Genomic DNA, 21102 nt, shown 5'->3' with positions numbered 1-21102 from the left:
GTTCAAGTCCCATAGTGAGCATGGAACCTACCTAAAATTAACAAAAAAAGAATTGCACTGTCTTTGAGATTATTTGGGGGGGAGTGGGGGGGGTAGGTAGTTGGGAAGAGGGAAAATACCTTCAGTTCCACTCCTGGCCAGAAGGTGGTGAATTTTGGGCTAAGACCCTCTAAACAGATTTGGGCTAAAATAAAGTTTTGGAACAGAAGAGTGACAGAGGAGGTAGAGGTAGAAGCATATACCTTCTGTTTTTCTCAACTGTATATATGGAGTAGAGGGAATATTATCTAATGAAAAGAGCACTGGATTGGGAATGTGGATTCAATCTCCTGGAACCTCAACTTCTTTTTGAGGGGCTTGATAGCCATACTATCAGTGCTGTCAAAAAGGTACACATTACGTTGCTGCAATGAATGGGAAACCATACCAAGACAGGAGAATCAGAAGGCTCTGGAGGTAGTCTGAGCTGGGCATTAAAGGAAGGTGGGAGACTTGACCTGTAGAAGTAGGGGAGAGCAGTTTAAGCAGAAGGCACAAAAGTCAGAAAATACAGAGCATGCTTAAGAAGCATCAGGTTGACTAGCAAGGGAGTGTATTTGGAGAGGTCAACCATGTCATGAAGAACTTTAAATTCTAGGAGTGAAGTTTGTTTTTTTTTTTAATTTTACTTTTAAGTACTCTCTACACCCAACACGGGGCTTGAACTTAAAACACCGAGGTCAAGAGTCGCATGCTCTACTTACTGAGCCAGCCAGGTGCCCCAAGTGAAATTTATTTTTTTTAATTTTATTTTTCCTGCTACTTTTTTTTTTTTAAAGATTTATTTGTTTTAGAGTATGTGTACGTGTGCACATGTGCAATGGAGGAGGGGCAGAGAGAGAGGGAGAATAACTCAAGCAGACTCCCTGCTGATTGCAGAGCATCGATCCCATGACCTTGAGATCATGACCTGAGCCAAAATTAAGAGTCAGACGCTTCCATCGACTGAGTCACCCAGGTGCCTCCCCAAGCGAAGTTTATTTTAAAGCTGTGGGTTTTCTGGGCAATTTAGGCAGGAAGTGATAGATTTCAGTGCTAGACAATTCACTCCCCCCCTTTTTTAACTGTGACCAAAAAAAAAAAATTCACCGAGCAATTTCCAAGTGTACATAATATTGTCAGCCATATGTGCATTGTGTATAGACAATTCACTTTATTTTTTTAAAGTAATCATGCCTAATGTGGGCCTCAAACTCTCCACCCAGAGGTCAAGAGTTACACCCACTACCAACTGAGCCAGCCCGGTGCCCTGACAATTCACGTTTTAAAAACCTTTTATTTTTGTAGAAGCATTAATGTATATTGTAGAATTTTAGAAAAATATAAGCAAATTTTATGGGGTACTGGGGTGGTGTAGTTGGTTGAGCGTCTGACTCGGGTTTCAGCTCAGGTTGTGATCTCAGGGTCATGAGATGGAGGCCTGCATCAGGCTCTGCGCTCAGTGCAGAGTCTGCTTAAGACTCTCCCTCTCCCTGTGTTCTCTCTCTCTCTACAATAAATAAATCTTTAAAAATACCTATGTAAGCACATTTTTTGAATTAATATTCCCAGAGATCATAATCATCATAATTTTAGTTCGTATCTTTCTGTGCATGTATGTACATGTGTGTTTATATATGTGGTATTGTTTTTTGTATGAGAATGATTTATAAGAGTCTTTTAATACTTTCTTTAAAATGTTCATGGAATCACATGCTTACATGTCATGGAATCATTGAATCATATTTCAAGAAAGGGTTTGGTAATTATACTTTGACAGAACAAGCAAATTTATGTAACAAATAGAATCTCAGATATATATCCTGAAACAAATATACTTTGTTATAATACTTAGTCTTCACTGTTAACAGTCTCTGCTGTTAATTAGAGCAATCCTTGTAAAAAAAATTTTGAAGTTAGGGATGGCATAGGACATTCATTTACAACAGATGAGGCATGCATACTATTCTGCTACAGGAAGAAGTTGGTCCCACTTGGCCAAGTGGCCTTTGTCCATTATACCCTTATGGTCTACATGAGGTATTTTTAAATCAAAATGAGATGATACTGCTTTATATCTTTTTTATGTCAATCTCTGTTTTCCTTTTAGTAAATTTCTATTAAATCTAATGCTCATACCATATTCAGCTTCCCAAGCGATCAGAATATGTCATTCACAATTTTTTATTTTTATTTCTTGTGTGTGTACGAAAGGAATTTAATCTCTTTTAAGGACCTTTATCAGTGGGTTTTGTTATTCACAGGTTTTGATCAAACCATTATCCAGTCTAGGACCACAGGTTACATCTGTTATGTTCCTTTATTCAAACTTTTATGACACTTGTTGAAGAGATTGGGTTAGTTAACCTCCAGAGAATTGTAGTCATGTGGAGGATGGATTAGAATAGGGCAACCAGTCTGGTGAGAAATGACTGAACTAAGACAGTGATGGTGGAGATGGAGAGGTAAAGATGGATTTGCAATACATTTCATAAGTAAAACTGACAGGACCACATTAGATTAGGAAGTGAGAGGAATGGAGGAGTCAGGGATGACAGGCTCTGACTTCAGTATTGGGATGGATGTGATACCCTTCAACAGGAATGGGCAATTGGAGAAAGTTAAAGGGAAAATGAGGTTTGGACAAGTTGAATATGAGATACCTAGTAGGCTATTGGATATGTGGATCTGAAGCCTAGATAGTGATGCTTTTAAAATGACCCATATTTTGAAATATGGCACTTAATGGGATGAGTTCAAGATATTTTTTTTAGTGGTATTGGTAAAAGTGGACTTATTTTAAGGTGGAGGTGTAGTTCTCACATCATACCATACTCAAAAAGTAACAATCTAAACAAATATATGAAACTGTAAAAGTGCCAGAAGAAAGTATTTTTTAAGCCAAAAGAAAAATGTTGGTCAATTTAATTACATAAAACTTTTCAAGTTTGGTACAGTAAAAGTCACCTTAAACAAAATTAGAAATTAAGCTATAGATAGGGAGAAAATATTTGCAGGCTACATAATAGGATAATATCTGTGGTAGGTAGGCCCTTCCAAGAGGTCCACATCCTAATTCCTGGAACCTGTGAATATATTATTTTACATGGCAAAGGAATTAGACTTTGCAGTTGAAATTAAGATTGCTGACCTTAAGATAGTTAGACTTAAAGATAGGAAGAGTATCTCAGATTATCCAGATGGATCCAATGTAATTACAGGTGTCCTTAAAAGGTGAAGAGGGAGGCAGAAGAGAGCAGAGTGATGTGGTAAGAACTTGCCTTGCCTTTGCTACCTTTGAAGATGGAGGAAGACAGTCAGTAGCCAAGGAATGTGGGAAGCCTCTAGAAGCTGGGAAAGACAAGGAATGAATTCTCAGTGCCTACAGAAACAAATGCAGCCCTGCCAACCTTGATTTCAGCTCCACGATTCATGTCAGACTTCTGACAAATCTATGTTGTTTTGTGGTAAATTTGTTAGGGCAACAGTAGAATAATGGGTAAAGGATATGAACAGGCAATTATAGAAGAAATCCACATGGCCACTAAACATGAAAAGGCACTTGTTTTTGTGGTCTTGCGGATGGATGAACTGACTCAGAAAGAGCACAGGGCTGAGAAGAAATGGTCAGAAGTGTAGAGAACTTGTGGATCAAGTGGGTGAAGAAAGGGACTATACCGAGGACCAAAAACAGCTGCCTAGACTCATACTGTGTTCATGTGAATGGATGTATTTTTCTTCTGTTCACTTGCTGTGAAGTTTTTCTCCAGGGTAGCATTGGACTCTGTTCTGTCCTTACAGCCTCCCCCTGTAGAATAGGGATGTGTGGACTCCATGCTGATCATCTGTGAAGGGTTTAAAAAGTTACACCTGCAAAGTCCTGAGCTCTCTACTTCTCTGATCCTGAGGGAATACAGCTATAGCAGGAATTAGTAGGGAACTGACATTTCCAATACCCCAGACTCCAAAGATGACATGAGAGGGATTTGTCTAGTTCACCTAGTTTATTAGGATTTCTCTGTCTGCCCACCCCACAACTGGTTTGGCTTTAAGTCTTGGGGTATTGGGTACCAGTACTACCAGCCTTTCCTCTTACTGGTTTTGGTTGGCAGGGGCCATGGGTACCCAGAAACTTGGCTAACATTCTTTGGAGACCCCTGGTAAGGGGAACCTGAGGTGTGGGGGAGGAGAAATGCTTTTCCATGTGGTCCCAAGGGCAGTGCTTAGAGCGTTGAGGGGTCATGATGTCGCCAGCTCCCAGCCCTGCCCCTTGCTGAATTTGGGGCCCTGCAGCCTTAGAGTGAAGCTGCTGAGGGAGAGCAGTGTGTCGAGAGCTCTGGTCTTCATGCTGAGGTCTTTGGGAAAGTCTGCTTAAATAAGGGGCTTCCACCGGTCTTCTGACCTTGGCTGGGTGGCTCTTCCCTATAACTGTGGATGACACCAATCTTGGATCCCCTCTTCTGTGGTCTCCTGCTTTGGGTTTCCTGGGGCTCTCTCTCTTTTTGGCTGAAGATAGGGCTGAAGCCTTGTTCTGTCTCTTGCCTGAGGCCAGAACCTCAGGGTTTGAGGGCTCGCTCAAGTCTGAGCAGTTCTCACCAGTCTCCATGTGAGCACACAGCCCCTGGGATGAGACCTGGGCTACCATCTTCACCTTCATTCTTTGCTCTCTCTGAGACCCTTGTTCAGCCCTCCCAGACCCTCGTGGCCAAGGCTGGGAAGAAGAGTGGGAGTGATAACAGTGGGAGATCTGTACAGGCTGAGCTACTGTGCTGTGAACTTTTGGGGGATGACAGCTTGAAGAGTGGGGGCACAAATTAGAGGGATGATTCTGCTGTGGGGGGCAGGAAGAGAGTCTCCAGGAGGCTGGAGTTGCGGAGCTCAGGGTAGGGGAGCTGCCAAATGATTGACTTGGGTCAGGGGATCTGGAAGCAGGGCTCTGCTGTAGTTTTTTCAGCCTAAGTTCCAACTCTCTACTCCAGTGCCAGGCCTGGATCCCAGAGTTGGGGGGCACCTCTGGGACAGCCTCTCCCTGGGAGGGTGGAATCTCTGCCTTAGCCCCTGGGAACAGTTCTCTCTTGGGTAGGTCAGGCTGGTTGGGCTCAATCTTCAGAGCTTTAGCTAAGGTGGCAGGCCAGGGTATTGGCCACAGGGGATCCACTGCTGGGAGACTGGAGCCCTGGGGGATCCCTCTTGGTTGCACATTCCTCCACACAAACTCAAGGTCAATATGTGGCTCTGGTAGAGGAGCAGAGAGAGAGCTGGGGGTTGGGGCTAGGGGCTCATTGGCCCGGCACTTGTCTCTCCATTCCACTGCTTCCCCCTTAGGCTTATAGGTACATTGGTCTCCAGGAGACTCACTTATGTGAGACTTTGACTTAGAATTTGGAGATGGGCTAGGGCCCCACAGTTGGGACCCAGAAACACAACAGGTTTCTTTCTGCTTGTTGTTCCCCCCAATAGGTTCAGTGTCAGACAAGGCTCCCAAGGATCTGGCTCCGTGTGGGTCTTGGTGTAAGCTGCAAGCTGGGAGCTCAGAAGCCCAGGAGTTCTTTCTTATTTTTATGTCCCCACATCTAGTCTCAGAATCAAACAGGACCCCCATGGGGCTAGCTCTGAGGGGCTCCAGTGTAAGAGCTGGGGGTGGGCTTAGGGCCAGAGATGGGGGCTCAGAAGCCCAGGAATTCCTGGAATGCTTAACGTCCCTCCATGCAGCTTCTGATCTAGTGAGGCCTCCCATAGGATTGATTCTGTGGATTTCTAGAGCGGAAGCTAGAGATGGGCTGTGGGCAGGGGCTGGGGACTCAGAGGTCCAGAGGTGTTCTCTCTGCCCCTCCAAAGCTTTGGACTCAGGCAAGATTCTCTGGGAACTCATTTCTAGGGACACCCGCAGAGATGAGGGAAGCCTGGGAGAAGAAATTGGGTCTGCAGAGACCCAAAGATTTCCTCTACTCTGCCTGCCCTTCCATGGAGTCTCAGATCTTGGTGGGACACATTCAGGGCTGGTTCCATAGAGCCCTGGGTTGAGGTCCAGGGCTGGGGGCTTAAAGGCCCACAGGTTTCCTGAATTTTCTCTGTGTCCCCACTGGGGCTTATACCTAGATGGATCTCCCAGAGATCTTCCTCCCTGGAGTTCTTGCAGGGGACCTAGGGGAGGGCAAGAGTGTGGCATTGGAGACCTAGAGGTCTGAGGGCTCTCTCTGTGACTCATGGTTTCCCAGAAGTCCTTCGGTGCAGAAAGTCCTCCTTCAGGGATGATTTTCTGGCGTTCTGACAGAGCATCTGGGTGTTGGCAGGGAGCTGGCATTGGAGTCTCAAAGGCTTGAGAACTCTCTTTATGTCCTGTTGTTCTCCACTGAGTTTTATATCCAGGTGAAACTCCCAGGGGGCTACTTCCTGGTATCTCTGTCATGGGGTCTTCAGATCGGCAAGGGACCAGGATTGAAGGCTCAGAGATTTGAGGATACTCTCTTTGCCTTGTGGTTTTCCAGAGGGCCTTAGATCCAGGCAGGCCTTCTATAGGGCTGACTTCCTGGAGTTCTGAAAGGGAGGCCAGGTTTGGGCTGGGAGCTGGCATTACAGGCTCAGAGGTCTTGGGGTCCTCATTTTGCCCCATAGTCCTCCATGGGGCCTCAGACCTTGTCAGGACTCCCAGAAGGCTAGAAGGATACAGCAGAGAGGCAGAGAGAGAATCTAGAATGCGTTGTTGGAGGCTGGGGTCCTGTGGCACATCCCACCAGACCTCAGATAAGGGGGAGAGCTTGGAGGGTCTGGAGAGCCGTTCAGGCTGTAGGTGCAGAGCTCGATTCTCAGAGACCCAAGAGACCTCTTTCTGCTGCATAAGCCACTGTATATGTGCTTTAGCACTAGATAGGACTCCCTTGTGGTCCATGGGAAAGGACTTAAGATGGAAGGGTAGGGATGGGATGGAAGGGGAAGATGGAGGAGGAAGTTGCTGAGGATCAAGGTCCATTCCTTCCAGATCTTCTGTAGTATGGATTTCATGGGTAGGAGGCTGGGTTGGGGAGCAATACTGGGGAAGCAGCAGATTGGACCTAGGCAGGAAGGCAAGCTTGTTGAAGAAGACAAAAGGACCAACAGACAACTTCAGGGGAGACGGGCCACCTGAGCTCAGGAAGATGGCCTCCAAAGACTCACTGTGCAGAGAAGGAAGACCCCAGAAGAGCTGGCTTTTTCTCTGATGTAGATAGCTTCCTGATTCTGTTTTGTGCCTCACAGGCAGGTTGGTCAGGATCTGAAAGGTGGGGAAGGATCTGGAAGGGCTTGGGGTCTGTGTATGTACTTGCTTTGGTGTCCCTGTGGCTTTGTGGAAGTCCTCAGAACCACAGGATGGTTGAGATGGAGCTGTGGTGGCTTGCTCTCCAATGGGAGCTTCTTTGGGAAGAGAACATGGCTTCAGTGGATCCAGAGATGTCTCCTCTTCTTCCTCTTCCTCTTCTTCTTCCTCTGACTTGTGCTTCCACAGGTGATCAAGGAAAGCCACATGGTACAGAAGTGGCAGGCCCTGGGGAGTGGAGAAAGATACTTCAGGCATGAAATCTTTTAGAGACACAAAGTATGTCATGAAGCCCTCAGTCTCTGTTCCACATCCAGAGGGAAGTTACTCACCTGGCCCCACATCTGTGGTCAGTAGTCACTTACCCATCTGAGCCATTACCCAGCCCATATTTGGAGATCAGCATTCCCTACCATAACTACATCTAGGGTCAGTAATCACCCACCTGTCTTCAAATCTGTATCAGTGGTCACTCATCCAGCCTCACATTTAAGACTTATAGTCATTCCATGTCAATGATTTTTTACCTGAACTCATATGTGGTATCAAGAGTCATTCACCCAGCTGCACAACCATGTCACCCACCTTGCCTTGCATCATGTCCCCAGAGTACCAGGGTTGAAGCTGTCGCCACCTCCCAAACTGCCACCACCTCCGGATCTGCCAAACCATGAACAAGAATAGTGTCACCAGATTCCCTGGACTCTGGAGGCAGCTGCTGCCACAGTGTCTGCAGGCCAGGGCATGGGTCAACTGGCCCCAGAGTAGCTCCATGTCCCCTTCAGCCCCAAGCAGGCCTTGTATCAGCCATTCCATTTTCCTCAGCCTAGTGGCAGTTTACCTGGAGGTCATCACTGCATCACAGAACAAAGAACTCCCATCCCCCACATGCCTAACAGCCTTTTCCCTGAATTTAAAGCCAAAACATTGCCTCTACCAGGCAACTAATACTTTGTAACAGTGAAACCTTAGTGATCCCTTTTGTCTCAATTGCCAAAGCCAGAATTATGCTTCAGGCATTGTCATTAAGGACATGGACTCTAGCATCAAACTGCTTTATTCAAATCCTAGTTCTGCCACTTCCGATCTGTGAAATCTCAAACTACTTAATCTTCTAGTGCCTCAGTTTTCTCACCTGTAAAGTGGGGATGATATTACCACATAGAGTTGTTTTGAAGATTAAATGAACAAATTCATATGATTAGGATAGTACATAGTATATGCTATATTAAAAAATTATTTATTTTGGGGCACCTGAGTGGCTCAGTTGATTGAGTGTCTGACTCTTCCTTTCAGCTCAGGTAATGATATGGGGGCCAGGAATTGAGCCCCGCATGGAGCTCTGCACTCATCTGGGAGTCTGCTGGTCTCCCTCTCCCTCTGCCCCTCTCCCTGTGCCCGTGCGTGCTCGCTCGCTCTCTCTCTCTCTCAAATAAATCTTAAAAAAATTATTTCTTTTAAGCTTCCTTATTTTAAGCCTTGTTCCATCTTTAATGTATGGAGTCTGTTCCCACCCTCCCCCCTTTTAAAATCTCATGTCAGTTATGAACTGTCTTATTTGACTTTTGGCTGCTTATGATCTTTTTGGCAAGCATTTATGTTAAGGATGACAAATCAAATGTGCTTGACCATTTTTCTTCATTTGCCCCTCTGTCCTAAAACCACCACTCTGTTCCTCATTGACTCTTTCTTTCAGGGCCAAACTTTAATTTCCACCTTCCCAGAACAATTTAATGCCTCTCTTCTCACCCCACCCCTATCAAAGGCCAGCTTAATCTGATAGAAAGAGCACTGAGCTGAAACTAAGACTTGAGTTCTTCAACTCTGTCACTGATAAGCTAGGTGACTTCGGGCAAGAAAGGTTTCTCCCTTAGGTTTCATGAGTTGGACTAGATTTATTTATTCATCCACTCATTCAACATATATTTATTGAGTGCCTACTATGGATCAGGTATTGTGCTCAGTCTTGAGATGATAGGAATAAGACAGTCTCTGCACTAAAGTAGGTCCCATTTCAGTGGGGGAAAACAGTCAAGTAATAGACAATTAAAATAGAAATATGCATGGGGTACTATAGGGTCAGAGGAGGATATCTAACTAGCCTGGGGAAGGGGGTTGCTTGCCAGGGGCTGCTTCCCAGATGATATGATTAATGCTTGGTTTGAGGAGCCAAGAAAATGAAAGTATAGGGAGCAAGAGAAGGACAATTCAAGCAGGAGGAACAGCCTGTGTAAAGGTGTGAGGGCAGAGAAAGCATGTACCATCAGGGAAATTGAAGGTATTTCAATGTACAGGGGTTGGGGAAGCGGTAAAAGATGGACCTAGAAAGAGAAGATCACCAAGGCCCCTCAACATCAGTCTAAGAAACTGAAATTTATCCTGAAGCTGATGGGAAATTATTGAAGAGTTTTGAGCAGGAAAGTGACAAGATCAAGTTTGTGTTTTGGAAAGAACACTGGCTCTAGTGAGGGCAAAGAGACTGAGGTGAGTGATTAATTAGGGAACTCTTGCTTTAGTTTAGTTTCGATGAGGCCTAAACCAAGGCAGTGATGGTAAGAATGGAGAATAATGAATTCAAGTAGAATTCCAAAGATATACTTGATTAGATGTCATTACCAATGGCATGAGGTGGAGGAGAGTGGGAGTTGAGAATGACTCTAAGGTTCCTAACTCAGGAAAATGGGTGTGTATATTAGTGACATTTTAAAAAAATATTTTATTTATTTATTTGTCAGAAAGAGAGAGCCAGCGAGAGCACAAGCAGGGGGAGTGGCAGAGGGAGAGGGAGAAGCAGGCTCCCCACTGAGCAGGGAGCCCAACGTGGGTCTCGATCCCCCAGGACCCTAGGATCATGACCTGAGCTGAAGGAAGATGCTTAACCAACTGAGCCACCCAGGCGCCCCTATTAGTGCCATTTTACTGAGATAGAGAACACAGACCTGGGAACCAATTTAGGGTTGGGGGAGGGTAATGGTCTCCATTTAGACTTCTGAATGTGAGGTTTCTGTGACAAGGAAAAACTGGGCAGGAGACAATTAGATACATTGGATCTGAAGCTTGGAAGAGCAGTCTATGGTGGAGATGTAAAAATTGACAGCTAGCAGCATATATGTAGCAGCTGAAACCATAAAAGGGCTTACAAATGATGTACTGATATATAACATTTGGCTCAATGTGGCCAGCATTAAAAACTGTAGTAGCCAACACTGTAAAACTAGTAGATTGTACATAATAATCAGTATTTCAAGTTTAAAATCTGGGAGCACTAGACTCTCATTTCCATAAAGTAAAGACCATTTAGAGCTAAGTAGCAGTGTCTCCCTTTGCAGTGTACATGTGCTCTTCAGTTCATCATGGTTCTCTCCATGTTCTCATCGTTAATGCCAAGGCTAAGGCTAGTTGCAGTTTATCATTGTGCCTGTGGTTTTGTTTTCTTATACGTGTCCATTTTTGCCCGTTTGTATTACCTGCCTGATATTTGAGTTTGCTACCTCTGGATGAAGAAGGTAAGTTGAGTCCTAATGCGAAACAGAGAAAGCAATGTTGAATACTTACATACTTACATTTATGTCAGGACAATTTACCAAGCTCTTAATTGTTGTCTCCTACTCCTTGCCAAAGGAGACATCCAGTAGGATAAAAAGGTAACTTTGCCCTCCTCTCTTCCAGGAATTCTAGGTTTCTTGTCTCATGGAATTGGTAATAGATTTTGTTTTCTAGTCCCAAACCAAAGTTTCAAGACAGGCAGTCTACAACCTTATCCAGGCTCTTGTGGGGAGGGGAATTTAATTTAGCTAGGTGTCCTTGAGAAGGAGAAGATGGAGGATGATTGAAAGAAGAATTCCTCAAGGATAGAAGTGTGTTCGGGAATTTGAGAAAAGAGACATAATAATGGTTTCCATGAGTGACAGGGTCTGTATAGAAGTCCACTGGGAAGCAGCAGAAGTTTTTCTTTCCTTTTTTCTTTTTTTTGCAACAGGACTTTTTTTTTTTTTTAAGATTTTATTTATTTGACAGAGAGACACAGTGAGAGAGGGAGCACAAGCAGGGGGAGTGGAAGAGGGAGAAGCAGGCTTCGCACCGAGCAGGGAGCCGGATGCCGGGCTCAACCTGGGATCATGACCTGAGCCGAAGGCAGACTCTTAACCACTGAGCCACCCAGGCGTCCCTGCAACAGGACTTCTAATGGGGACAGCTGATTTAATGCTTAGGGCACAAAACTATCCAGCACATATTCTTGGGAACTGCAGCAAAAATGGTGTGTGCATACCTAGCAGAGATGCTATGGAGCCACCTGCCTTTGAATGGACCATATGCGTTTATACAATGCACATCCCAGTGGCAACCATGATAGACTCAAAATCAGAGGTTATTTTCTAAGTGGTTTTTTCTTGGGGGGGGGAGGGTTGTTTTGTTGGTCAATGTATATCATGCTAAAGAGGAAAAAAGCCCCCCCACATCATGATTTAATATTGGATGTCTTCCAATACTATTAAATGAGATTTTTGAACCAGATTTAATTTAACTTAGAAGAATTAAGTAATATGATGTTTCTTGTTTCTCAGTGTTGTGGAACAAATTTATACTCTAACATTTATTACTCTTTAATACTCTATTAATCTTTACATCTCTTTTTTTTAAAGATTTTATTTATTCATTTGAGAGAAAGAGGGTACAAGCAGGGGGAGAGGCAGAGGAAGGGGGGAAGCAGGCTCCCTACTGAGCAGGGAGCCAGATGTGGTGCTCCATTCCAGGACCTGGAGATGGTGACCTGAGCCAAAGACAGATGCTTAACCATCTGAGCCACCCAGGTGCTCCTACAACTCTTTTTTTTTTAATCTTTACACCTCTTTGAAGTACGTATTGTTATCTTTTTTCACATAAATGGAAACTGAGGCACAGAGAAGTTAATATGTATTAATATATATTAACTATATAATATTATATATAATATAATATGTATTATATTACTATATAATATATTACTATAATACTATATATATAGTGTGTGTATGTGTGTGTGTGTATATATATATACAGCTATTCCAGACAGCAGAGCCAGAGTTTGAGAACCCCCTTGCATTGCGAAGAATCATTTGGATATAAGTAACAGTAAATAAAATCCAACAGGTGTAAGCAAAATGGGAATATATTGACTCTAACTGAAGAGTCTAGGAATAGGACTGGCTGGCTTCAGGTGGTAGGGTTGATCCAGGAACTCATTTCAATGTCATCAGGATTCAGTTTGTATTTCTTGGCTCTCTTCTGTGCTAACTATATTCTCAGGTTTTGTGTCATAGCAGGTTCAAGTGAAGCTGAAAATGTGGTGGTATTCTGACAACTTTGTGCCTCTGGATTCCAGTTGGTCATGTATCCATCCCTGAACTATTCACTGAACTGCTCACAGGGAAAGAGAATGCTTCTTCTAACAGGTCAGAGTCGCACTCTACCTGCACACAGACTGAGACTGAAGAAGCAGGGATGTGGTAGTCCCTTCAAAGGAAACAGACATACCGTTTTCAGAAAAGTGTATGCGTGTCGGTATCAAAACAAAATAAAACAAAACAGATGTCCACTACAGCCTTCTCTAACTTCTCGATTCTGTTTTCTGGCTCAGCCATGCCATTACCCTTTTAGGATCTAAGGCTTAAGTTGAAGTGTGAATGCAGATCCTCTGAAGATTGGGGTAGGGGCTGGATGGAGCCCAGGGCAGCATCTTAAAGAGGGGGAAATCTATGGGAGACCCAAACATCTGTATGGATAGCCCATTTAATGACTCTCAATTCCTAGACTTTTTCATCTTAGAGTCCTTTACCTCGGCTCCAGTCTTGCTATGGCCATATCTGAAGCCTCATCATAGGGACTGTTATGCCCTCTGAAATAGTTTGGCATCCCACCCTCTGACTTCAACCTCTAGATTTGTCCTAAAGATGCCAATTCTTCAACCTTGTCAGAACATCCATTCCACTTTCTCCTTGTCCACCAACAACCTCTTGCCTTCATTTCCTCCCTCTCTATGATAGACTTCAAGGTCCATCACTTAATCACATCCCAAATGTTTCTCAGTTCTTCCTTTCATCACTTCTACCTGGCAAAATCCCAATTATGCCTCTGCCAAGACCTGCCCTTTAGGAAGTGGCTCAGCCCTATTGGATAAAATCATACGTGTTGGTGTCACTGTACATTCATAGTCTACAACTAATGGTCAGCTCCACTATCACTTGAAAAGCATTTATTCATGCATTCCATTAAGTGCCTACTATGTGCTAGGCACTAAGTACTTGGGATTCATCAGCATTCAAAACAGGCAAAACTCTCTGCTCATGGAGCTTACTTCATTTATTCCTTAAAAACTTTTCCGTCCTAGGGATGCCTGGGTGGCTCAGTTGGTTAAGCATCTGTCTTTGGCTCAGGTCATGACTCCAGGGTCATGGGATGAGTCCCGCATTGGGCTCCCTGCTCAGCAGGGAGTCGGCTTCTCCCTCTGTCTCTCCCCCTGGTTGTGCTGTTTCTCTCAAATGAATAAATAAAATCTTAAAAAAAAAAAAAACAACCCCAAACCAAACTTTTCTATCCTACTTAAAGTCTATTCTTCTTCACTTTCTTAAACTTCTCTTGCCCCTGCTCCTAGCAGATGGGCCAGATCTCCACATTTCAAAGGAACCAGAAGCCATCATATGGGAACTTTTCATGATTAAAAACTCTTGTGTTCAGTTTCCTTCCTTCCCGCTACAGTGAAAGGTGTCCCTCTGGGAGGCCTTCCTTCACCTTCCCAGGCTAGGATGGGTGCTTTTATCCTCCCCTCCCTCACCGGCACTTTCCACACCAGATTGTAACTTGTGCTTTAATTATCGGAGGGCAGAGACCTTGTCTACCGAGCCCACTGCTTTAACCCCAGCATCTACTTAGTAGTATTTGGTTCGAGTTCAGGATCTAGAATGAGCGATGGGCGGGATTTCTTGGAGAGGCCCCGCCTAGGGCCTCCTCCCGGGCTTCAAAACTCTTTCCTCAGGCTCCCTAGTGGCCACCTCTTGAGGCCTCACCTCCAGGCTGGACGCCTCCAGTCTGGTCAGCCTCCTTGGCTTGCGTGAGACGTGAGCTGGGCAGTTAAGCTCACAGCCGACATTCAGGCGGAACTTTTCCGACGCCGCAGGGCCCTTCCCGCCGCGGGACTACCCCACCTCCAGCGGTGAGGCTTCTGGGTGGGGGGGCTGCGCTGAGGACCCGCCGCGGGTCTGAGCGTCGCCGCATCGCCAGGCAGCAGGTTCTCCTTCGCTGCCCAACTCGCCAGTCGTTCTTCCTTTCCCTCCACCTCCTCTCCCTTCCCTTCTCCCCTTTTCCCTGCGTCCCCGCCCTTTCTCTTTCCTCACCTTCTCCCCGCCTCCCGCATGTGGATGTCGCGGTAAGGGCCCCGCCAGCAGCCCAGCCCCGCTAGCCTGGCCGCATGGACACGGTCTTGTCCAGTGTCCCTGATAGACCCGGTGTCCTGAAAATGTCTGGACTGGTCAGAGGACCGTGGGACCTCGCGGAGCCACTCCTCCAGGAGGGGTCAGTTTCTCAAACTCTCGCTCCTTCACACTCATCCACAGGAGGGAGGGGGCTGGGCCCGGCCTGGGGGAGTTGTTTCAGACACGAAGGGAGCTGTGAGGCGGCGCGCGGCGCCGGTGGGAATGGTGGGAGCGAGCCCAGCACAGGCCCATGAGGGCAGAGTGTCCAGGGGCTGAGGTGAGGCGGGCTCCTGAGGAGCAGAGGCGGACCCGGCATCGCATCTGTGGAGGCCCACCGTGGGGAGGCCTCTAGCAGACAGGCCAGGCCAAGGCTTCTCGAACATAGCAAGATCTGGGGCGCCTGGCTGGCTTGTCGTTAGAGCATGCGACTGTTGATGGGGTTGAGAGTTGGAGCCCCATGCTGGGCGCAGACGTTACTTAAATCAATTAAAAAAAAAAAAAAAAGAAGAAGAAGGAAAATCTGAGGCATCTGCTTCAAATCCCAGGTATTGGTACTTTACTACATTTATTGAGGGGCTACTATGTGTCAGGTCTTGGGTTTGATAGGAACTTTAACTACGGCCCACTAGAGGTAGGAAGAAATACTGCTGTGTGTTTTTTTTAACAATTTTTCTCATTGTGATAGTATTATATTCTGAATTTAGAAGATACGAAAAAAAGAAGGAAGAATCCCATAAACTTCCAATCTCAAAATAATTTCCATAGCGTTTTGACATACTTCTTTTCAGACTTTGCTATTCATATTTTTATATTGATTAAATAAATGTAGGTTTTTATTATAAGGTAAGAAAGCAGTTAATATTTTAGTGTAAACCTTTTCTACACACTGTAAACTCTTCCTAACCATCATTTTTAGTGACTATGTTGTTCTCTAAAGTAGGTTCTTTTAGGTAGTCAGTAGTCACTCATGTGGTTAGTTATTTCAGCACTGACTTCTATGGGCTTCAGTCTAATAAATTCCAGTTGCTTGCTAAACATCCCCAAGCTCAGTTTCCCACAGGTACCCCAGGTCTATGATCTTCATAACTTAGATCATTTTCTCCTTCTGTCCCAATCTGCTCTTCCTGTTGTGTTCCCCAAAGCAATTAGTATCACCTAATCACCCAGGCAAGAAACAGGAGCCATTCTATACTGCTCCCCCTTTATTTTTTCCAACTTTTGCTGATTTTATCTGCTGTTTCTTAAATGTCTCTCTTCCCCATTCTCACTGTCACCCTGTTAGTTCAGGCTCTCATCATTTCTCTCACAGACTGTGCAGTTGCCTCCTAGCTGATCTCCATTCCTCCAGCTTTGTCCAACTTAAATCCTCTCCCCTCACTACTCCCAAAGCAATCTACCTAAAATAAAAATGAGCACGGTACTACCCTCTTTAAAATTCTTCAGTGAGGCCACATTTCCTACACGGTATAGAGAACCCTCCACTTACATATCTCTCTGTACTTCTTTAGTTTATCTTGCCATTAACTGCTTACATTTGTTGTTCTAATAATAGAGGAATGTTTGTAGTTTCCCCTGAGCCCCCTGTGCTCTTCATTGCTTTCATATCTTTGCCTATCACGATCCTGATTTCTCTGTCTGGAATGCCCTCACCACTTTTTTTCTACCTGGCCAATTTTTAAATGTGCTTCTGTCCTAATTCAGGCATTATCTCCTTGGGTAACCTACCCTGAAGGTTCACGTTGGGCTAAATGTCCCTTCCTTCTGCTCTACATAGAGATTTGTCTTTTCAGTTAAAACATCCTTAAAACACTTTAAATCTATTTACTTTGTGTACTTATAATTTCAGTATCTGCAGTCTGAGCATGTCTTATTTTTCTGTTTGTAGTTTTTCTGGACTTTGGCTTATGGAGGTCTGATTCCTTGTATATTTGATATGCATATTATAAGCAGATCATATTTGGTTAAATTTTAGCTTTGTGAATCTTCAAGAGCCTGGATTGGGATGATTTGTTTTGGTTTCTCCCGGGTGTTAGGGGACAGTACCAGCCGGGAACTACTTCTGTTTCTTGTATTGGGATTTCTCAGTCTGTGAGTACGGTATAAATTCAAATCCCAGGATTGCATGAGACTAGGACTATGATTATAAATTATTAGGGAAAATTATTAACATTAATGTTGTTATTCTTTCTACTCAGTTTTGCTAACTTTGTCTATTTCTCAAATCAGTCTTTCCTTCCCATTCTTAGTGTCACCAGAGACAGATTGATGTTCTTGTTGGTTCTTGTTGCCAGCATGTAGATTTTTCTGTTCACATCTTCAAGATATAGCTCTTTTGGGTGCTTGGCTTTATGTGCTGTTGTTAGATTCAGCTCCCTTACTTTGTTAAATCTAAACACTATTCTTCAGTGGGGCTGATAACCAGTAAAGCTTTAGGTTTCTTGTTTGGGCATATTTTTAGGCACCCCTGGTGTCAGTGTTGGCTTTCCATCTAATTTTGGCTCTAGAATTTTTTCTTCCCTTCTTCTTTCCTCTCCTCCCCTTCCTCCCTTCCTTCTTTCTTTCCTTCCTCTCTCTTTTTTAAGATTTTATTTTATTATTTTACTCTCTACACCCAACATGGGGCTCGAATTTACAGCTCCGAGATCAAGAGTCGCATGCTCCATGGTCTGAGCCAACCAGGTGCCTCCTCCTCTCTCTTTTATTTGTCTTTTTCTTTTCCTGTCTTTTTCTTCTTTTCCTCCTCCTCCTTCCTCCTCCTCCTCCTTTTTTTTTTTTTTTTTTTGTTTATTGAAAGCTTCCCTTACCTTCTTATGAGCTCAGCAATGCATTTTAAAAGTGTATTTGCTCTAATTTATCCAGCATTTGGGTGTTTTGCAGTGTGGGAGGACATTTCATAATATCTAGCCTAGCTAAATGTCAGAAATGGAAATCTTATAGACTTCATTTTTTTAATTGGATTATTTCAGGCTTACTTGGAGATTTTTAAAAATTAAATTATCTAACATATAGTACATCATTAGTTTCTGATGTAGAGTTCAGTAATTCATCAGTTTTGTAAAGCACCTGGTGCTCATCACATCACATGCTGTCCTTAATGCCCATCCTCCAATTACCCCATCCCCCAATTACCCCATCCCCCCATCCACCTTCCCTCCAGCAACCCTCAGTTTGTTTCCTGTAGTTTAGAGTTTCTCATGGTTTGTCTCCCTCTCTGATGACTTCCCATTCAGTTTTCCCTCCCTTCCCCTGTGATCCTCTGCACTGTTTCTTATATTCCGCATACGGGTGAAACCACAGGATAATTGTCTTTCTCTGCTTGACTTATTTCACTCAGCATAATACCCTCCAGTTCCATCCACGTGGATGTAAATGGTATTACTTGGAGATTTTTACAATGGAATCTCTCTCAAACTCTTGTTTGCTTTTTTCTTGATTATTTTAAAAATTAGGTTTTTTTAAAAAAAAATCAGAGTCATATATGCCTATTATTTTAAAAGTCAGTAGTTTAAATTTTTTTGGTTTTTGTTTGTTTTGAGAGAGCTGAAGTGGTAGGCGGGTAGAGGCAGAGGGAGAAAGAGAGATTAAGTTTCTTCTCAGGCTACAAGCCTAGTGCAGAGCCTGACTCAGGGCTCAGTCTTAACGACCCTGAGATCATGACCTGAGCCAAAATCAAGAGTTGGATGCTTAACCGACCGAGACACCCATACGTCCCAGTAGTTTAAGTCTTTTAAGAGAAAGCAGGCTCTTTTCTCCCACTTTCTTCTACCCCAAGTCTTACTTACCAGAGGCAACCACTTTGAGTTCTTTTGTTGACCTCCTTATTTTTAAATAATATACTTTTACCACTGTTTCTTGATTTATTAATTTTAGACATCATATTGATTTATAACTATGGAAGATGAAGATTAGACTCTCACAACCATCCCCATTTTCCTTCCTCCATATTCTTACATTATAATTTTTTGGTTAAATCAATGTTTGTATTAAATAGGCTATATAAATATTGCTTACTGTTGTGTCAAACATACTCTAGTTATGTTTCCTGTTTTATACAATTTTTTCCTTTTTCCAGAACTCAATTTTCTCATTACCTGTTTTTGTATATACCCATAGTCTGTCAAGTCTGCCTACATGGTCAAAAATCATCAAATATCATTTGCAATTCCTTGCCCCATGCCCCACGCTCACTTTCTGGGTCTGTTGAAGTTGGTGGGGTGAATTGGCTCACTTTCCCTGTCCTCTTCTGTAAGTGCTTAAGTTGGTAAGTACTTCTGCTCTGCTAAGTTAGCTACCACTCCTCCATGTGATTTCTGTCTGCCAGAAGCTTGCTGATGCCTCATATGTATCCCCCGCCTCATTCGTGTCATCCTTGATAGTTAATTTTCTTTTTCCTTTGCTTTTAATGGAATTTTGGGTGAGAGAGAAAATAAACAAGTACATTTGATCCACCATGTTGAACTGGAAACCCAGAACTTAAGTCACATTGTGGTTTTGATTTGCATTTCCCATTTCCCTCATGACTAATGAAGTTGAACATCTTTTCATGTGCTTATTGGTTATTTGTATATCTTCTTTGAAGAAATGTTTATTCAATCCTTTTCTCATTTTTAAAAATTTGGGTTGCTTTCTCGTTGTTGTTATTGAGCTGTTTATATGTTCTGGATATTAATCTCTTATCAGATACATGGTTTGCAAATATTCTCTCCCATTTTATAGGTCATCTTTTCACTTTTTTAAAAAGATTTTATTTATTTATCTGACAGAGAGAAAGAGAGAGAGAGAGAGTGCACACAGGCAGAGCAGCAGGCAGAGGGAGAGGGAGAAGCAGGCTCCCAGCTGAGCAGAGAGCCCAACATGGGGCTCTATCTCAGGACCCAGGGATCATGACCCAAACCAAAGGCAGATGCTTAACTGACTAAGCCACCCTGGTGTCCCTCTTTTCACTTTTCTTGATAGTTCCTTTTGATAGTGCATAGAAGTTCTTAATTTTTATGAAGTCCAATTTATCTATTTTTTTTTCTTTTGTTGCCTATACTTTTGGTGTCATATCTGTGAGGTTATTCCCAAATCCCATGTCATGAATTTTTTTCACCAGTGTTTTCTCCCCAGATCTTTATAGTTTTAGCTCTTAAATTTAGGTCTTTGATCCATTTTGAGTTAATTTTTGTATATGGTGTAATATAAAGGTCCAGTTTTCTCAGTACTTTTTGTTGAAAAGATTGACCTTACCCCCATTGAATGGCTTGGAACCCTTTTCAAAAATCAATTAACCATTGCAACAGCATGGATGGATTTAGAGGGTATAATCCTAAGTGAAATAAGTCAGTCAGAGAAAGACAAATACTATATGATTTCACTCATATGTGGAATTTAAGAAACAAAACAAATGAACAAAGAAAAAAGAGCCAAAAAAACAGACTCTTAAATATAGAGAACAAAATGGTGGTTTCCAGAGAGGAGGTGGATGGGCAGATGGGTGAAATAAGTTAGGGAGATTAAAAGTATATTTAATCTTTTTAAAAAAAGATTTGTTTATTTGAGAGAGTGTGGATGCATGTGTGTGTGTACAAGTTATGGGAGGGACAGAGGGGGAGACTCCTCAAGCAGACTCCCTGCTGAGCTTGGCTACTGACAAAGGGCTGGATCTAACAACCCATGAGATCATGACCTGAGCTGAAACCAAGAGTCCGACCCTCAACCAACTAAGCCACCCAGGTGCTCCAAGAGTACATTTAATCTTGATGAGCACTGAGAAATGTATAGAATTGTTGAATTATGTTTTACACCTGAAGCTAATGTAACACTGTATATTAATTATATATGAATAAAAAAATCTATGAACCATATATGTGAAGGTTTATTTTTAGGCTCTTTATTCTATTGCTCTACATGTCTGTTCTTTTGCTAGTACCATGCTGTTTTGATTATTGCAATTTTGTGCTAAGTTTTGAAGTAAAGGAAGTGTGAGTCGTCCAACTTTATTCTTCTTTTACAAAATTGTTTTGGCTATTCAGGTTTCTGTGCAATTCCATATGGTTTGAGAATGGCTTTTACATTTGTGCAAAAAGTGCTGTTGGACTTTTGATAGGTATTGTGTTCAATATGTAGATCACTTGGGTAATGTTGACTTCTTAACAATGTTAAGTCTTCCTGTCGATGAACATGGGATGTCTTTCCATTTACTTAGCTCTTCTTTAATTTCTTTCAGCAATGTTTCTTTCAGCAATGTCTTCAGCTCCCTGGTTAGATATATTCCTGAGTATTTGGTACTTTTATATACTATCATAAATGGAAGTGCTTTCTTAATTTCCTTTTTGGATTGTTCATTTGTGGTGCATAGAG

The 21102-nt window shown here is 43.2% G+C and overlaps 1 protein-coding gene across 1 annotated transcript; it reads right to left on the bottom strand.

Annotated features, from left to right (window-relative positions):
* Positions 1–4066: 4066 nt before the first annotated feature.
* CUNH9orf131 (chromosome unknown C9orf131 homolog) lies at positions 4067–8128 on the bottom strand. The gene is made up of 3 exons (XM_026506321.3): positions 7898–8128; positions 6870–7540; positions 4067–6425 (listed from the first exon to the last, which is right to left on the bottom strand). Exons 1-3 carry the CDS (start codon positions 8126–8128, stop codon positions 4067–4069), a joined length of 3261 nt encoding a protein of 1086 aa, XP_026362106.2.
* Positions 8129–21102: the final 12974 nt, after the last annotated feature.

Source organism: Ursus arctos, unplaced genomic scaffold, assembly GCF_023065955.2.
Source record: "Ursus arctos isolate Adak ecotype North America unplaced genomic scaffold, UrsArc2.0 scaffold_18, whole genome shotgun sequence".
Classification (NCBI taxonomy): domain Eukaryota; kingdom Metazoa; phylum Chordata; class Mammalia; order Carnivora; family Ursidae; genus Ursus; species Ursus arctos.
Note: the sequence above shows the minus strand (reverse complement) of the source record. Positions and strands in the feature narration are given on the sequence as shown.